This window comes from Empidonax traillii, unplaced genomic scaffold, assembly GCF_003031625.1.
Source record: "Empidonax traillii isolate 1590-97213 ecotype Southwest subspecies unplaced genomic scaffold, ASM303162v1 scaffold136:size1122602, whole genome shotgun sequence".
In the NCBI taxonomy this organism is placed as follows: domain Eukaryota; kingdom Metazoa; phylum Chordata; class Aves; order Passeriformes; family Tyrannidae; genus Empidonax; species Empidonax traillii.
Genome location: NW_020955329.1, coordinates 474,873 through 494,466, shown reverse-complemented (window position 1 = coordinate 494,466; position 19,594 = coordinate 474,873). Strand labels below are relative to the sequence as shown.

Below are 19,594 nucleotides of genomic sequence, written 5' to 3'. Positions count from 1 at the left end.
GGACTAATGAAAACAAACAAAAAGCACAAAAGAAATTTTAAAAATCAGCACGGAATTGCAATGATTTGTGATTGACTGGAACAATTGTTGCTGAGGGCTCTATTCCTCATTCATGACCCAAAGTAGGAAAGCAGTGAGCACACAACTAACACTTTGATTCAGTCCTTCCATATCTATGTACTGGTTTTGGTTGAGGTAGTTAATTTCCTTCACAGTAGCTGGTACATTTTGGATTAGAGCTGGAAACAGTGTAAGTGACACAGGGATGTTTTTGTTATTGACAGCGCTTACACAATTTCAAGGCCTTTTCTGCTTTTTACCCCACCCCACCAGTGGGGGTGCACCAGAAACTGGGAGGTGACACAGCCAGGACAGCTGACCTCAACTGACCCAAAGGACATTCCAAACCATATGGTGTCATGTTCAGCATGCAAAGTGGAGGGAAGAAGTAGTGGGGGCATGTTTGGAGTACTGGCGTTTGTCTTCCCAAGTCACTGTTACGCATCATGGAGCCCAGCTTTCCTGCAGATGGCTAAACATCTACCTGCCCCTGGGAAGTGATAAATGAATTCCTTGTGTTGCTTAACCCATTAAACTGTCCTTATCTCGATCCACAAGCTTTCTTACTTTTGCCCTTCTGATTCGCTCCCCCATCCCTCCGTTGGTGGGAATGAGTGATTGGTACATGGTACATAGTTGCTGGCTGGGGTTAAACCACAGCTTCAATATTTTTCTGATTCTGAAATTATTTGTAATTATTTGTGCAATAATGAAAATTTGTGTAGAAAGCAAATAATTATTTTGTGTAATTTACAATAAAATTTAAGATTTAGATGACTTGCAGGCAGATTTACAAATATTAATCATTTAAGCTGCTTATCAAGAGTAATTTTAGTGCAGCTGATTGGAATACCAGTAACATCTCACAGGAAGAAAAATGTAAAGGGTCCTCTACATAATGTACAGCCATAGTGAAAAAGGCCAAGAGATGGTGGCATTACATAGGCAAAATACACTCTTCTATGTTTACTTGAAACATAGTGTCCACAGGTCTTGGAAGTAGCATTAGTTCAACTTCAGAAGTAAGGAAATAATTACTCTATGATGGAGATGCCACAGTTGAGAAATTTATTATTCAGGTTTATTTATGATCTTTATTATTTTCATGTAAATCCACTTTATATAAAATGATTAATATAATTAGTAATATATAACTATTTAAGGTTTAACATAAAGTCTTAAATATTTATGTTATCTAATATATATATAAAAATTGACAACAATTTTAAATCCAAATTTTCATTTTGTTCTTCAAGTTGCATCTTACACTTTACATTTACTTTAATGAAAATAAGAAATTAAGAGCTTTATATTTCTTAGAGCTCCAGCATAACTTCCCTGGATGACACACTAAGAGATCTACTCTTAAAAGAGCTGCTTCTGATAGGAAAGTAATTTAAATCTTCAGAGTACAGGACAATCTCCACATAAGAGCCTCTCCACATAAGAACATCCTGAATTATTCCTAGGTACTATACCCCTTTATTTTTTATTTCTCCTGTAAGCTTAGTATCTTCCTTTTTGTTTGTTTGGAAAGTTTTCTTGATGACCCTCATATCTCATTTTTTGGTGTTTTTATCAGAATTTTAATATGTTGATTTTGCCATACTAGTATCTCCTTTTATTATTTATATTTGCCATTTACTATTATGCACATATATTTTCTAGCAGAATTAAATATTTTTGTCTTTCTGGATGGCTGTCGTGTCTTAAGGGCTTTCTTATACTTCTGTACTTCAATATTTCAGCCTGGCTTTAAAAGTTTTATGTTAGGATATCCTATTTTTAGCACTAAATAGGCAATAATATGTCTTGTTCTTCATGAAGAATATTTTATCTATTAGTATAATGAAATAGTAGCTTGGAGTAAGATTACCTCCTTTTCATTGGTGAACCTGCCATCCTAGCAGAAGCAACAGTCTTTGTGGACACCAGCAGAGATCCAGCAGCAATGCAGTGCAAGGCATTTGCAAAACAGATGCCCATCTGAGGGTGTTTTGAGGGCAGACACAAGGCTGGCATTAGGGCTTCACAGAAAACTGCAGAAATGATGAGGGCTTTGACCCCTTCCAGGTCAACCAAATGGCTCCCCACCTTGGAAACTAGAATGCCATAGGGAGGAACAACAGAAAAGGAGGCACACACAAACACCCAGAGTAAATGTTTAGACGCGGGCAAAGAGATTCAAGCTGCTCGGGAGTACAAGCTCACATAACAAAAAAATAGTCACCTTGTTGAAAACTGGGATAGTTCTTCAGAAAGGAATGACAGCTGTTAGGGAATCACCAGCGCAGGGGGCCATGGACAGAAAGGCACTGGACAGAATGCAGGATTGTGACTACCTGTTATTGGTGCTACGCACAATATAAAAACCCCTTGGGCGATAGCCCCGCACCTTATTGCCGACTCTCTCATGGAAAAATGGCACAAAGCATGACACCCCTTATACTTCTGCTAACAAGAGGTACTAAGAGGTGTTCCAGACTTTGGCCTAGGCAATATTTTCCTCTTCATTTAAAACTATATTCTGAACATCTTTTTCTTTAGTGAGACTCATGGCTTTCATTCTTAGCTGAGAATACCATTCACTTGAAGGATGTAACTAATATTAATAGTGGTGGGCTTTGAATATTAGATGATGTAATATTTGCATCAAAATATTTCAACATCTTCTTTCATGTCACTCAGCAGCAATATATGCTGATTGTTCAGGAAAAGCAACTAAGGGATTATGAAAGGAGTCCCTATGCTCTTCAACAGCAGCAGAAAAAGCTACACACTAGAAAAAAAAAAAAAAAGAGAAAAAAAATACTTTCATGACCCCAATTTTTTTTCTACATCACTTGCTACCTGGAAAGCACCAACTCTGATGTCATGACCACCCAGATAAAAATATTGGCTATGAAATCTCTGCGAGGCATACAATGCCTTCTAATAGAAGACAGCTATAAAAATAAACAAATGACTTGGGTTTTTTTAAAAAATAGATTAATTTTTCTTGAAACACAATAATACTTAATCTACATATGTTATAAGGAACCTGGCTTTCTCTTTTACAAACAGAAAATCATTTATACTAGGTTTTTATTTCAAGCACACACTAAAATTATTATTCTTCACAAAGGAGGAAAGGGAGTGTCTGCCAATCAACATGACATGCTATTGAAAGACTGGCACTAATAGCTATGACAAGAGCAAACCTATTTTGAAGCAGAGCTGCTGCTGCTGCCTTTTTCTTTTTTTAAAGTATACCAGCCATCAAAAATAATGTTTTATCTGACTAGAAACCCAAGCAATATTGCTGCTGTAAAAGCTTGCACCTGATTTGCCTATATCTAGAAATGACAATTTTAATATTGTTTCAAATGACAGCATTTAAAGTGTTTTATTTAAACAGTGATAAAGACTAAGAACATTAACTATTCCAAGAAAGGTGTTAAATATGCTTGCACACAAAACTATATATCCTTATTTGGAGGTTTTACATCAGGTATGAATTACAAGTTTGCATAAGTACTCGACTGACTTGTATTTCCATTGCTTCATTGATAAATAACATTTACTGATTTTATATTCTTGTAGTTTGATAAATTCAGAGCGCATAAGAGCAAACAGGCTTTTATTATTTCACTTTTCCTATTTTTTTTTTTTACAACTCTGTATTTCCTACTAAAGAATCAGAAAATGCAAAAGAAAGGATGAGAAAAAAAAGAGAAAAATTTAAAAGCAGAAAAGCACTAGGATACTAGCATAATTGCTATATTATCAGGTTCTGTGTGTCCAATTCACATTCTGAATAAGTCTGCAGTTTCCACTTGGTAATACAGTTATACTTTGATAAAATCACATAATAGATCACACCATAACTTTTAGCAATCAATTTTTCCTCTTAATAATTTGATAAATGTAGCTGTCAAGTGGGATAAAGATCACAATTTTATTTGGGATTAACTATTTGAACTTTCAGAATTCCATTCATGAATATTGCAACTGTTACAACTGATAGGATCACAATTTTGTCCCTTGCTGATGATGTAATCATGCTGCAGGTTGCTAGTACAGCCCTGTTTCTCAAGAGCTAAAGAAACTGAATGAGAAACATGTGGCCTCTTGAAAAGTGCACCTAAAGTTTGCAAAAATACTTTTCAAGCACATATAAAAGAGACCTTGAAGTAAATTTTTCTCATTTTCACTCTTCTCTGGAAAGAACTAAAACACGTCCTAACTATGTTCCCCTAATCTAAAACAGAAAGATGCAAGACATAGGTCCAGTTTCATGAACGGATGATGAACTGAACTGCCTTTTCATTGATTTCAGATTTCAGGAGCCAGTAACAGTAAAGGAACTGCCAGGCAAAAGATCAGAATTTCATAATGAGTCTTCCAACACATTAAAAAAATAAAGAAATGTATGTTCCAATGTATTTTATGAAGAGTTTAATGACATACCAGAAAGAAGCAGTTTAGGCAAGTGTATTACCATTTAGTCTAAAAGAGAATCAGAATTGAGTGTTGATGATGGAAATGCTGTCCCTCTGAGAAAGAACACTTTGGGGGTTTAGTTGTCTCCTCAGCTACTCCATTGCTATCACAACACCCAAACACTACTGCTTCACAAACACAGCCCTTACCAATAGGCTGCAGATTAAAACTATTTGAAGATTTAAGAGCAGAAAGGACCAGATGATAGTCTGACTTCTAGTATATCAAAGCCCCACAAGTTTTCCAGAGAACCTAGCAACACTGGGCCCTCCTAAAACCTACTTTCCAGAAAGACATCCAGTCTTCTCAAGGCTCAAAGGAACAGAATAGGAATAATTTCTTCTGCTAGTTGCTGCCAGAGCTCAATTGACCTCATATTTAAGTGTTTGCACCTTGTTTCTCATTTCAATTTGTCTGACTACGCTTTCAGTAATTGATTTTACTTAGGCTTTTCTCAGCTAGACTAAGAGTAGCTCATGTCTGATATTTTCTCTCTGTGAAGCAACTCATACACTATAATCAAGTACCTATCTATCATTTGGTCATGAATTATGTAACTCTTCATGAACACTAAGCGTTCAATCACCATGTAGGCAGCCAACTGCCAAAACACAGTCGTCACGATCTTTGTTCTGTGGATGCCCAACCCCAGAGCCACCTATAATTTTCATGGAGGCACAGGCACACAAAACTGTACTTCCAAGTATTCTCCAGAACATGTCTGTGCAGCACACGGAAGCAGCTCACGCTTTTAGTTCTGCCAGGATCCACTAAAGTAAGCAATCCTCCACCCCTACTCACAAGGCCCTGGGTGGCAGACTCTCCCAGAGCACGCTGGATAATTTGAGAGCTTTGCAAGCATAGTATCACTATCAAAAAAAAAACCACAGAAAACCAAAAACTTGCCAAGGAGTACAATGAATTGATCTGCTTTCACTGATTTTTTTTTTTTTAAAGACTTCAAAGAAAGACTTTATATCACTGCTACTTCTAAATTAAACATCACCAAATTTTCTATTCAATGTCTTAAACAGTTCTCTAATAACACGTTTGACTGTTGTGGAGCCATTTTCAAACAAGACCACTGTGATTCAAACTGCCTAGGCACTGCACCTGTTCTGCACATGAGGAAACCTGGACAAAAAAGCAAGACCATTGTATCTTTTGCTCATTGGAAAACTGGGTTATTCTGATTTCCTAGAGTAGCTTTTATTCTTGGAGATCATCTTCACTTTTTACTCTGCAGCATGGAAATAACAATATTGAAAAAAACACCCCAGTATCATCACATAACTTTCAACATTATCATAAAACCAATAATGAGCAAACTGTTCCTCTTCTCTCTGAAGAGGCTTTTGCCTTACAACTAGTTTAGTACCCACAGAAGGCTACTATGCACACTGTGAGGTGCCATGGGCTCTGCAGCTATTGTAATAATGGAGATGTTCAGCCATAGATATTACATCGCTCGGACATAAATAATGCATCATAATAGTATCATAATGCTTATAAGACAGGAGCTCCTAAATGATGAACATTTAGTTCCAACTGAAATTATCACTATCAAGTGATGCTGCTCCAATGCAGACAAAGCACTGAGAAAGACGGCTGGAGAACCGAGCCCTGTCAAGTTCTACCGCAGGTAGGGGCTCTTTCCCTGTACCACTTGTCAAACTATTCAGGCTCAGTTCAACTCGGTATTGCAGTGTAGCATCAGTTGGAAGAAAAAACATACCCAAGACTTTTGGGAACTCAGTGCATACAGGAATCAAAAGATTTCTTCAGCTTGCTTTGAGACTTGCAATACAGACAAGCCCACAGTGAGCAACTCAGAATTTTTTTATCAAATAATCTCATTTTTAGAAAAGTTGCTAAATTGATAGTCACCAATATGATATGATAATTCTCTCTTCTACTGCATTCATTTTCCATTTGTAATTACATATTTTCAGATTTGCACATTGATAACATTGATACATAAACAGCTTCCACTGGAACCACATCTCTATGACTAAAACATTAACTGCAAGATTCCTGAACTTGCTAGTAAGCCCATTTATGTTCTTAGAACAGCAGTAAGATCTATCATCATTTTAAATGTGATTTTAAAAAGAAAATAAATTAACATTGTGGGTAATGGATTAACAGTATTTCTGGCTTTTTTTCAAACAAAACTTCAATTTTAAAACAGTCCTTGAGAAAATAGGTCTGAGAATATGAAGAAATAGGCATGAAGTTCTTACACAATGACACACAATGACACTTTAAAAAACATATTTGATGATTTGTATAAAAAATTAGAGGTTAAATGCATAAACTGGTTTTTGAAGTGTGATCTAGCAAATTCAGTCTACAGTTTATGTGCAGATGCATATATCTCTGCAGGCTTGTGTGCATTAAAGGCCTCTTGTTCAAATGCAGCACAGTTTAAAAGTTAAAGTATAATCTAGACTGTTATTGCTTTAAAACATATAAGGTTTATAAGGAACAAAGCTGTATTGTTACAACTCCATGACAGAGGAAGCCTATAGCAAAAAGAGGAAAGAAAGTCTGAAGACCTGGTTTTGTGGCATTTCCATATATCACTTTCTCACAGTATATAGAATCTGAAAGATGCAGAACAGAAGTTCTGTAACACCTTTCAATTACAGTATCATCCTTACTCCTGTAGAAGTCAACTTGTTTTGCCTTCCATCTTCCACAGCCTCTCCCTTAGAAATGCAGCTTCTTGAAGCTCCTTACTACCACTGACCCCATAAATGCATACAGTGGCTGCCAAAGAAAGCTAAATAAAAACTAATACTACAGCATTATACTATAAAGAGCATTAACTTTAAATTAGAAGCACAACCGTCAATCTTAATTTCATAGATTAGAAACAGACTTGACTTCTACTCCCAGCCACATCCTAAAGGTACCCCATAGCTCCATTTCTGGTGAGGAGTTTCTGACTGTTCTGCAAAGTAGCTGGAATTGTTGTCTATCTCTTTACTAGTGATGAGACTTACTCTATTTCTATCTGCTCAAAGTAGCAAAAGGTTTGGCTTTCCTGTTACAAAGCAGTATAAGAACACAAAAGACAGACAAATATGTTTAAGTTAAAAAAAATCAATCTTGTATGACACTTTCATATTCCTATCATCCTAAAGGGTTGTATGTTGTGTTGTAGATTCTCTGTGGGTGCAGCCAATGACCAATAAGTCATCAGTAACCGTGAACCAGCCACAGAACAAATCTCATTTTTATAAGGGATGTTAGCCAGGGCACGGGAGTTGTCCTTCATTCCTCTAAAATTGTTCTCTAAAACTTTTAACTCTCAGATGTCCAGCAGTCAGAAATGGATTGAAAAGAAGAAAAGAAACTCCCTTTAATTTAAGTCTGATATGAATACACAATTATCACCTAGGTTTTTCCCTACTAGTGTTTCTTCTTGAAAGGAAAATACAGTATTTTATTTTAGCAACGGTATCATGCAAAAAATATTTCAACACTTTTGTTGTATACCAATTCTGGCAATAATTAGGTGACAATCAGTTCTTGCTACTAATAATATATTTGTACAGTACCCTGTTTAGTGCAAGGGGATTTCTACAGCATAAAAACAAATGTATAGAAATGAGATATCATTAATACACCACACATTGTTGACTATTTTCCCATGTTGCCAAGATAAGGAAGTTGAATAGTTTTAACTGCAGCATGCTGCAATGAACGATTAATTTACCCAGATACAGTCTTGAACAAATAACATGAAAACCTACACAAACATTTATAATTTTGGGATGTTAGTGATTCTACCGGTGTTGCAGCTCTCTGCATACGTCTGCTATCTGTCTACTGAAAACATTTGATTTTTTCATATTAAGTGGGATTATTGTAGTAAAAATCCAACAGTGTTTGCATTTAAGCTCTGAGTTGAATATGCATTTGCTTCAGTGAGAACTATGGTGAAATGTGATCAGTTTTCTGACCTATTTTGAAATTGGTATTCCGCCAACTGGCATTTTGTTTGCACATCCAGATATTATCCACCATATGCTGACATGACATGATGATTGGTTCCAAAATGAAGTGGAATACTTGGCAAATAGAAATATATGGTACAAATAATACACTGTCTCTAGTCAGGAAAGCAAGCAGTCATTTTGAAAAGACAGAGAGGTTTTAAAATAACTAGGGTGTACACACTGCACAGAACTGAACAAAAGCTCTTCATATTGTGTTTTTTTATGGTTATGAGGGTCTCAAAAACTGAGAGCAATTCCTTACAGAAGAAGATTAAAATCTGACACAGGAGTACTACTAATAGTAATTCAGTGGAAGATTAATTTGCATCTCAGGAAGAATTTGGCCCACATAGCTTCTTCCTCCTCTGGATTTCCCAACTCCTTCTTTTCACCATCTGTTCTTTTTTCCCACTGCTCTGACTTGTCTTCCCACCCAGTGATGTCTAAGTTATTTGCTTCTCCTGAGTTAAGATCACATTTCATTCAAGCTGCAGCCTGATTTTGCATTATTTCTCCTAACCTCCTATCATGGAACTCTCATTTTTCTCCTAACTTGATTCTCCCATTAAACTTCTGCCTTCTTCTATGAACTATAGAACCTATTGAAAAAACCCAAACCCAACAAAACCCCTTGTTCCTAAACAAAAAGCACCCCAACTTTCTTCTTTTAATTCCTTTTTCCAAAGCAACGGTTTTGTTTTGCATTCCTCCAGTGACTTCTGTGTGTGCTCTCTAATGCAGAGCCTGAAAACATATAAGTTATTGATTGATCTCTGCTGTTCTATCTTTAATGCCAAACATTGTCTACTTTTTTGTAATGAAATCTAAGAATGTTTAAAGTACATTAATTTGTCACTGTATTTCCTATGGAATTTTGTTTTTCCGTTCCTGGGGAACAGTGTGAGTGGAGGGACTTAAGACAAATGTTAAAAAAATATTTCTCTACAAAAGTTCAACTAGATTTCAAAGTGAAGCATCTAAATAGCACGCACTTCTGATGTTTATTTATTGAACCGCAAGCTTTGCTTGTGAAACATGAATGGATTTCAGTGCTTAATGCATAACCTTCAACCCTAGTGAAAACTTGAAGAGGATTAAGTCCATTTTAAATCCTGTTCTTCTTCAGAATAAATGATAATAACAGAATAAATGATAATAACATAACTTCTAATTTTCTTATTACGATCATTTAAACATGCACATACAGAAAAGAAAAGAATTTGTAAGCAAAGAGAGGAGTGACCTTACCAGCATGCAAGTATGCCAGATCAGGATTTTCAATGTCTGGGTGTAGTTCTTTTAAGTGGTTACGAAACTCCACGGGGATATTTGTTCCATAGTCACATTTAGGGCAGTTATACATTTTTACTCCTTCATGCTTTCCTGTATGCAAGATGTGTTTACGGATATTTTCTGCACAGTTAGACCTAAAAAGCAATGAGAAAAAAAGAAAAAAATTTTATAATACTTAATTTCCTACTAGTGGTTCAAATAAAAGCTAGTGTTATAACAGAAAATCAGTTCTTAATAGTCAAACTTCACTGTCTGCACAATTTTTGCATCCTCTTGTATAAATATTGTCCTTTGCATGAAGGCTCCCAAAGCTGTTTCAGGTTAACCCAATGCTACACCTGAACCAGAAGCATTAAAAAATGATTGATTTTTTACATTTGCAGAAGTCTTAAAATTTTTTTTTCTATGGTAGTCAGTGATGAAATTTAACAAAAGTCTTTAACTTAGCAAAACGGAAATACACAAATGCCTACAACAATCCCAATGGAGCTCAAATGAACCTTTCCTACATAGTTCCTAGATTGCATAGGAGTTGCTGTGAATGATTTTTCTAAGTATGTTCCACCAGCTCTCACCTCACCCTATGAACTCTTCCAAGGAAAAAGAATTGAGTTGTTCAAGTTTATATCTCTTTGAAAATACACATGGATTCTGATACATCTTAAACACAGTTTTTGTGAAAGCAGTGGAGTTTTCATGTATAAGAGTCAGAATATGTATACAATTAGTTGAACGCATTTCAAAGGAATATTTATAATGATATTTCTGAAAAAAAAAAAAAAGGAACGGAAAAAGATCTTGCATTTCTTTTCTTCACAAAGAGATCCATATGGCAGTAATTTTTAATTTCCAGTTTTAAAAATTTTGCAGTCTCATTAAAAAATTATTTTGCATTAGAATTTCCTACTTATTTGAACTTTGTGATGAATCCTATATAAAATATACTGATGCTTCATTTATTTCAATAGCCATTATACTTTTTCTTTAATCAAAAGAATGGTCTGTATATGTGTGCCATTGTTTTGGGGTTTCATTTATTTTTTAGATTTTCTTAGTACCATATACTATTATGATTGCCAAACTAAGAACAGTAATTCAGTTTAACTGAAAAAAAAAGTACAAACTCATGTGAACTACATAAATGCATAATACTTCACAAATATACAAATAAGACAAGTGTAGTGTTTTGGGCAACTGATTGTTTATCTGTCACTATTAGAAATACCACAGTAACAGGCAACTAAAAAAAGGACCCCCAAAATAAACTGGAAGTAGCAGCTTGAAGTTCTGCTGGAGTGCTTGTATCTCCCTCGGAAATGGTCAGAGTAAAGTTGGTATCTGCCTCATGGTGCTGCCAAAGCTCACCCTCTGTCATGTCCATCTGCTATATACTGGTATAATGATCAGACTCCTGAGAATGTCAGAGAAGACACTTATCACTGAAAAAGTATAGAAAATATTGTTCCTCAGCATCTTTCAGGATTGAGCCCTAAAAGAATTACAATGCTCATAAATGTTGTTAAAATTAAATATGTATTTAAAAAAAAAAAAAAAAAAAGACAGTGTGCCCTGCAATGAAAGCAGAAGAGAACCTGGTAACCTTCTATCATGGGTTATACTTTAAATGGCAGTAGATTAAAGCTGAGCATATGAATCTGAAATAAAATACCTGTGTTCTTTTAGCTCAAGTCTGATACTACGTTAAGGGAGAATATAAGAGTTTTTACTTTGAAATATTTCTCTGAAATATAAAAAGGATCTGCTGAAATCTATATAAGAGTTGTGAAGAAAACCCAGCCTGTTCAAGTCATAAAAGGCCAGTTCTATCTCCTTTGATTTGGAATTTGCTCCAATCACTTTAAAAAGAGAAATCCCAAAGTCTCCTTTATTCAGTCATCAGTAAAAATGAGTGACTAAACACACCAACATACTGATATAAAAGTTTTAAACCCATGTTTTTCTATGTGGCAAGGCCAGAAAGGCTTAATCAGAAATGAGGAATATGAGACCACAAGGCATACAAACAGCCCCACATATTAGGTTGCAAGGCAGCAATTGCAATCATAAAGTAAACAATGAAGGTAACAACTGGCAAATCCAAGCACTTTTGAAGCCAAGTAATACCTTTAAATATGACATGACAAAAGTACTGCACATAAAATGTTTTTTAATTATTCAGTGTGCTTTGAATGTCTGTTTTATTAGAAGTCTTCTTGAGCCCATGTACTGTACAAGTATGTTACCATATGTCTGACACAAAACACCTCCACCAACACTGTTTAAGTGTGTAGTTACATCACTTCATCTCTTAAGAGCAAACACAGAAGTCTGTGATTTTAAACAGCACTGTATTTTCATTAAAGCTATGCATGATAAGCATCTAACTGAAACATTATAGTGTTGCAGTAGTGATGATAGTTCAGCATTTAACAGACCTTGCATTATAAGATTCACTTCCAGGTGTTTATAAACTTTGAAATACAAATTTCCTTTTTTTTTCTGAAATTTGGAAGTTAAAGCCCAGCCCAAAAGAAATAATTCGAGAAAAGTCTTCCTGTTTTTTGAGTTCCAGTCTAAATTACAGCCACAAACAAATAACAGTAGCTTTTAGGAGACTAGTCTGTATTTGAGTAAGGTTGAACCAGAGGTTTCCAAGTTAAATAATTATTACCATTGCTTAATGTAAGCACACTTTCGTCCTCATGATCCATTTTGAAAATCAAATGTATATATTTCTGTCAATTTGTCCATGCTCTGCAATAACAGGAAGTGAACTTAATTAGTCTAAAGCTATTGTCAATGGGTTTATATTCAATTCTGATGCAAAGAAACACAATAAAAAGGTTCTTTTTATTTCATGTCTTGCAGTAAGTTTTCTTATTAGATATGAAAAAAGGTTTGAGATTCGATGCAAATCCCACAAAAATTCTATTAAAGGGAGGATGGGAGGCCTGCATAGTTTTCAGTGTCCTGTCTGTGTTAAACATGGTGAAAGAGGAGACAGAACTAAGGTACATTGCGGATGAACAGGAAACATGAGGAGCTGAAAAGCTCAGCCCATACTTCCTATGCAAAAAGCCTGTAGGACTTAATCCAGCACAGACTGATATATTGGGAAGGGCATAGGCCTACTTTCCCCTGCACACATCCAGGAGAGCTCCCACATTGCTGTAAAGGACAACACTGTGAAATAAGGGAGACAGATGGCAAGCTTCTCCTGAGAAATGCAGCTACTGCTTAAGATGAACAGAAAACCTCTTTTGGATGAAGATAAAAAAGGGCTTTTATCTCTAATGCTCATCGCACAATTATGTGTTCACATTGCTGTTCTAATTGCATATTTCATGTTGCCATTAGAAATCCATTCCTACCAACCAGTTACCTCTCTGTCTTTTGCTGCTCTCAATACATTAAAGGTTGCTGTATATTTAAATATAAACTGGAAATGAGTTATTGATTGTAAAATGGTACATAAGTCACATAATCACAAAATGTTTAAGGTTCTACAGGACCTTCGCAGATTGTCTGATCAAACCCCTCTGCTCGAGAGGACCACCCAGGGCCAGTTGCCCAGGACTCCTACTTTCAGGCATCTTCTGAATGTCTCCAGGGATATCTTCCAGCCTTCCTGGGCTACTTGTGCCAATGGTCAGTCACCCTCATCGTGAAATAGTGTTTCTTGGTGTTCAGAGGGAACACCACCTATCTTTTTGTTTGTGTCCATTGCCTCTTGTCCTGAAACTGGGCACCACTGAAAAAGAGTCTGGCTTTCTCTTCTCTACAGCCTCTCTTCAGATATTTATGTACATTGATGACATCCTCTGAGTCCTTTCTCCGGGCTGACCAGTCCCAGTTCTCTCAGTCTCTCCTTATTTGAGATACTCCAATGCCTTCATCATCTTAGTGCCCCTTAGCTGGACTCTCTCTACTATGTCCATGTCTCTTAGGGAGCCCAAAACTGGGCCAGCACTCCAGGTGTTGTCTTGCCCTTGTTGACCAGAGGGGAAGGGTCACCTCCCCTGGCAATTCCCAAAACGCAGCCACAGGTATTATAACAGCGAATAACACTCAGCTTCCAATTGATAATTTCAGTGGCACTAGCACAGTGAGGCTCAAAACGTCTCCACAACAGGGCCTAAAGCAAACTTCCCTACTCCAAGGATGAGAATAAAACAATTTATTCAAGGTTTCAGTGGTGACTGTACTTGCACAGGTGTCATCCACAGAGTGAAAAGGAAACCTAATGCCACATGCCACATCCATCCACAGCATTGCCTGCTTTTTAGCAGCATTGGTTCACCTTGCTGGGAGAGTGGAATAAAGCGGAAGGTTAGGAGCTGCATAAAATGGCCAGACACTTTGTCAACATGAGAAGCTGTTGCCATTGTTTAACATGTGTTCCCTCTCCTACCCTTATATATATGAATCAGTTGAGTCATTATGCCAAGAGCAAGAAACAGAGTGCCCGGTCTACAGAACACTGGGAAATTCAGCTTCTGGTGAACGAGGAACTGCCTTTTGCCCCTCAAAGTAAGTATAACTGCCCCTATGAAGACATTTTCTCAGTTGTATTTGGGAAGATATAGTGTGCCACTAAACGGATTCCTTAGCAAAACTAGTTCTACCCACTGTAAACAGCAGCACTGTTCAGGGTTCTGGGATGGCAAAGCAAAGATGTGCACTTTGCATGGGGCAGAAGTGGGAGTTTGAAGTCAGCAGCAGGAAAACATGGGTGGCATGACAAGTCTTGGAGCAAATCTGTGCCAGGTGGGGAAATGTCAGCCTGAAGGTCCCCACAGTAAGTGCTGTCTCTGGTTATTATTCCCTCATCATCTCTTCCTTCTCTCCCATCTTGCAGGGCTAAGCCAGCCAGTCTCACTAGCAAGCAGTACAGGTCGTATAAGGGTAGGGATTTGGGCATCCCTTTCCCCCTGCAGAGGGGCTCTGCACTCCCCTCAGCCAGCAGCACTGGTTTCAGCAGCCTGTGTAAACAGCTCAGTTGAGTAACTAACTCAAGCAGAGATGTGGCTGCCAATACCAGAGCTATTTGCCGTCCTCATCTTTTACATGGCATTTTGGATAAAAATCATGAAATCAGAGAAATTCACAAATTCTAAATTTGTGAATTCTAAATTTGCCCATGCAAAATAGGAATGCTTCTATATTTTCTGAGGGTTCTCTCCAAGAGGACATATTAGCATTGTATTCAACAGCTAAATGAAATATAGCAGGAAGCAACCCATTTTTATTATTTTTTTTCCTATTTACTAGTAAGAAATTGAAATTAGAGCACTCTTCCATTATGTAGTGCCTGACATTATCAGAAAGATGCTTACTGCAAGACATGGAAGGTTTCAGAGGTGCAAATGAGGCAAAATGTTAATTATCTAGTCCACTAAGTTTTAAAAATTTTAGCACCTTGCAGGGCTCTTATTTGCACAAAATAAACCTTTTTCAAAAGGTCTTCTCTAGGACATTAGGTACAAATATCTTCTTTCTGCAGAGAAATGCATATAATGTAAAAGACTTATGGCAGCTCCATGGACGTCACTATTTGTAACAGAAAAACAAACACAGTGATACAACCAACCGATTGAAAAGATTTCTATTTTTCCCCTTTTCGTCAGCATGAATCAAGTTCACTCTCACATCAAGAGCACTCTGAAGGCCTTCTGCACAGTTTATAACCTGCTATGCAACCTGCAAGAAGTACAAAGCAACTGCAGTATTGTGACTGAAAAGTAGCAAAGTCTCCAGCTACTTTCTTCTAGAAATAAAAGCAGTTGACATGAAAGCAAACTTCTCAATGAAGTAATATATATCATGGTAGATTCTTAACCTCAGTTATTCATAAAGTTTGCAGGTATTTCTTTCACAGAAAATGCAATCTAACTTGGAAAACTGTCTTTAAATCAAAACTGCAATAATGTAATAACACTAAAAAAGGAGAGCCACAGATTTTTAGAAATGCAAAGTCATACAGAACATTCAGCTTGACCTCATGGACAGCAGAGTTCATAAAATGTTTTCCCAGTGATTCTTTCCTCAAACTATAATGCTTTCTAGTACTAAAACATGGTTTTCAGAGACACATCGAAATCTGATGGAAAGCAACAGGAAATCCTTTGAAATCATATGGAAATTACAGTTGATCACTCTCACTTTTACAAACTGTCATATTCCTCATCCTCCTGCATCCAGCTAACAGTGATACATGTCCAACACACCTTGCTCAGCTGTAGAATCCCCTGATATCTGGACTCTAGCAGATGAGCTACAGAGACCCAGTTCCCTATAATTCACTTTCAGGAATCATCAGATTCTTCCTAAACTCTTTTCAGTTGTAAAAATTACTTTAAGCTTTGAATACTAGATTTTACACCAGTGCTGAATACATGGATGCCATGACTTTCCATGTGCTCAGAATCCTCCAGTTGCAGCCAGGAGTTCTGGAGCTCTTGGATCCTCCTGGAAGCACCAAATGCTCAAGTACACTCCCTTAAAAGCAGAGACCTTTCAGGTTGTTTTCAGAATTAGTGCTTTCCAAAATACAACCCTTCTAGCCTGCCTTTGTTTCTTGCTGTCATTAAGTTCTGTGAAAACTACCATTCAGCAGGGTGGTGGTAAACAACCTAATGGGCAATACTTTCTTGACAGGAAAGAAACAAATACCTCAACCTGTGGTAATTTCATTATACAAACAGGCTTATTCAATCAAAACCTTCAAAATGACAGTCACTCTGCCCAACTTCTACTAAGCAAAAACCCAGACACACAAACCAAAAAATCTACCCAGCATAGTCAAGATTTAGCTATATTTCTGATTTTAAAATAAAAGAAATTTATTGCCAGTTAATGCAAGCTAGCTACATTATAATACATTATCTGCACACGTAACCGGCATTCAGTTCAGAACACAAGTTTAAAAATTAAATTATCACCTTATCTCTTCGGTGCTACAGGTCAGTAGAGTATTGCACGAGAAATAATAAAAAATAGCAAAATATAATAGCAAAAAATACATTCTGTAATGTGTTGAAACTAACATTATAAAATCGCAATAATTATTATACATTAAAACACATATATAACGTGTATATGTGCATATATACACAAGAAGTGTAGCACATTTCCTCAGCCTTCTCACTACTATCATGCACCTGGGTTACTTTTTCCTTGCTCTTCTCCGTTCAGAGTAAAAGCTCTACCTTTTATTTAGGTTTTAAATGACTGGGGGGACAATCACATGGATACAAGTGCTAGCTCTCTGCAACTGACCTCAATTATCAAGTGGCTTACAATACTATTGCCAGAATTTGCAGCATATGGCTCCATGGGAACTCAGGAGGTCAACTACAACGTACCCAGTGCCAGCTCAGTTTTGCCTGTGTCACTGTTGGCAAACATCTCCCTGTGCTGCTCCTAAAGACCTCTGGTGGAGAGTGGCAACGAGCTGCTGGGGAAAAGCAACGTCTTTACCACCATAGCTGTTTCTGCAGCGAACATTTGCTCACAGCTGATGCTTTTCAACTACACCAAGATACGATGACTGAAGTACACACCCACAGTGTCATAAAAATGCATGCCCGACAATCTGGTGGCCACATGTATTGCCATGTTTTCATGTACTTGCATGTATTGCCACTCAGAAAATATGAAGTAGCCCATAAAAGAGAGTACACTACATTTACACGCTTTAATGAGATTTTATAATAGTCAGTTTCACAAAGAAAATAATAAAAACGTATTTGGGATTTATTCTGATAGTGTTATAGCAACACTCAGGGATAATAATCGTAATGTTTTCTGCTTTTCTACATTTTTGGTTTGCATTTTTTTCTGTAATGATCTATTTGTTATGACATACAGTATGTGTGACAGATGTCCAATGCTGGCTGCTAAAAAGTAGCAGAACCCTGTAGGGAAGCAGCAAAAACTTGTGCGTCAGCACTGAAAATGATGGAAGATTGATAATTACTGCTTGTGTCTGAGCTCCATTCAGCAGACTAGCATGCCCAAATTGTAATTTGGTCACAGCTCCACCATTCTATTTACAATGTATTGGAATGAAAATTCCCAATTTCAAATAATTGATCCTTACAACTATATGTGATACAAGAAGTAGATTACAATAGCCAAAGCGCACACTTTTAAAGGCAAATTCAGGATAACTGGAAATTCTGAAGGGAAATAAGTGATATACTGCAGTCTTGTTTACCTCTGAGGAATCTGTAAAGCCACTTACAACCCTGTACAGTGAACAACTACCAAAGTATAAAACCAGTGCTGGCATCTAGATCTACTCCTGAATTTTCAGTCAGAGTATTTTTTTCAAAACAAAACAAAAAATAAATCCAGAATCAACAACAAAACAAACAAAAAACCCCAAAACCAAATGCCAAAATGACAACAAAAACCTGAAAAAAAGAACAAAATCAAAAAATCCACTTTAGTTCACAACAGACTGCACAATTTAAAGAAAATCTGATTTTTGCAGAAAAAAAATTCTCTGATTCCAAGGAAGTAAGGTTTCCTGCTTTAAATGCATCCATTAATTCTACTTTCCACAGGAAGAGAATGAAATAAAGAAGACACATAGACAGAAGCCTGCAAATTATGTCCAAACTACTAGACTTGGGCAGAACAGGTGGAAAGGGTACAGAAAGGCAGGGAAATGTGCCTCAGCTTTCCACCTGTGCTGTGGTCCTCACTGACCCCAGAGGTGCTGTGCAGAGCTCAGCTGCTCGGCTTCTGAATTTGCCCCAGTAGCTCCTCAGAGAGAACCTCAGTTTCTCTTTAACTGAATAGAGAAGGAAAAAAGACAACAAAAACCACAAACAAACACACAAACAAAAACCAACCAAGCAAAAAACCACACAACAACACAACAAAACCAAAGGCAATTTTTCATAGGACTGATCTGCTATTGAAAACTCTCTGTAACATTTGCTAGAACTCCTGTTTTCCACCTTGCTGCAGGCAGAGTGGGCTCTGTAATGGCCTGGCTCAAGGGCCCTCTGGATCTGCATGCCTGCAGCGTGAGAGATGCAGAGGTCTGCTGTGCACAGTGCACTGCTGCACTGTGTCAGCCAAGGTTTAAGTGGCAGAAATAGCAGGTGGAGTTCATCTATTTCACGGTAACTGAGAATAATCACTCCATTGTTCATGGGCTTCCTCCCTCCCCCTTTCCTTTCTTCTTGGAGCAGATGGCATAAAAGAAGTTGGTCTGAGAAACAGCATCTCTGCAGTGGTGTAAGGATGGAGACCAGGCTTTAAGTATCGGAGGCCCTGATTTAACAAGGTATTTACGCATTTGTGCAGCTTAAGTACAAGCAGCCCCCATTGACTTCAAAAGAATGACTCACAAGGTTAAATTTATGTACATGATCAAATACCTTGCTGAAATGAGGCCACGGAAAACATCTACTTTTTAAAAAAGCTAGAATGAATTTAATTGAAGACACGCACTTCCTTTCAACATAATTTTTTCCCCTATTGTACTTCTTTTAATGACCACATAAAGTAACTGAACAATTCTGTAAGCTCTGTTTGTATATCTGCAGGAACACATAAAGTATTTTTCACAGAGAGAGAAGTGCAGATGGAGCCTAGGAAAGGGTGTGGAATCTATCGACTGCACAAGATGAAACTGGATTCCTAATGTTGCTGGAGTCACAAATGATAGCAACAGACCCTAAAGGCTGCCTGTCAATCTCAGATGCAGATGGTACTTCTTCCAACTGGCCTCCGTG

At 37.1% G+C, this 19,594-nt stretch overlaps 1 protein-coding gene across 3 annotated transcripts in view; it reads right to left on the bottom strand.

The window, feature by feature from the left end:
* The window catches only part of ZNF407 (zinc finger protein 407), a 337,647-nt gene that overhangs the window by 88,541 nt on the left and 229,512 nt on the right, over nucleotides 1–19,594 (bottom strand). For 2 of the 3 annotated variants that reach the window (XM_027883907.1, XM_027883910.1), the window contains exon 9: nucleotides 9,798–9,976. In XM_027883907.1, coding sequence (XP_027739708.1) covers nucleotides 9,798–9,976 — 179 coding nt within the window. Of the gene's footprint in view, nucleotides 1–7,406; nucleotides 7,592–9,797; nucleotides 9,977–19,594 lie in introns of those variants that run through there. The other variant, XM_027883909.1, reaches the window with a different exon arrangement.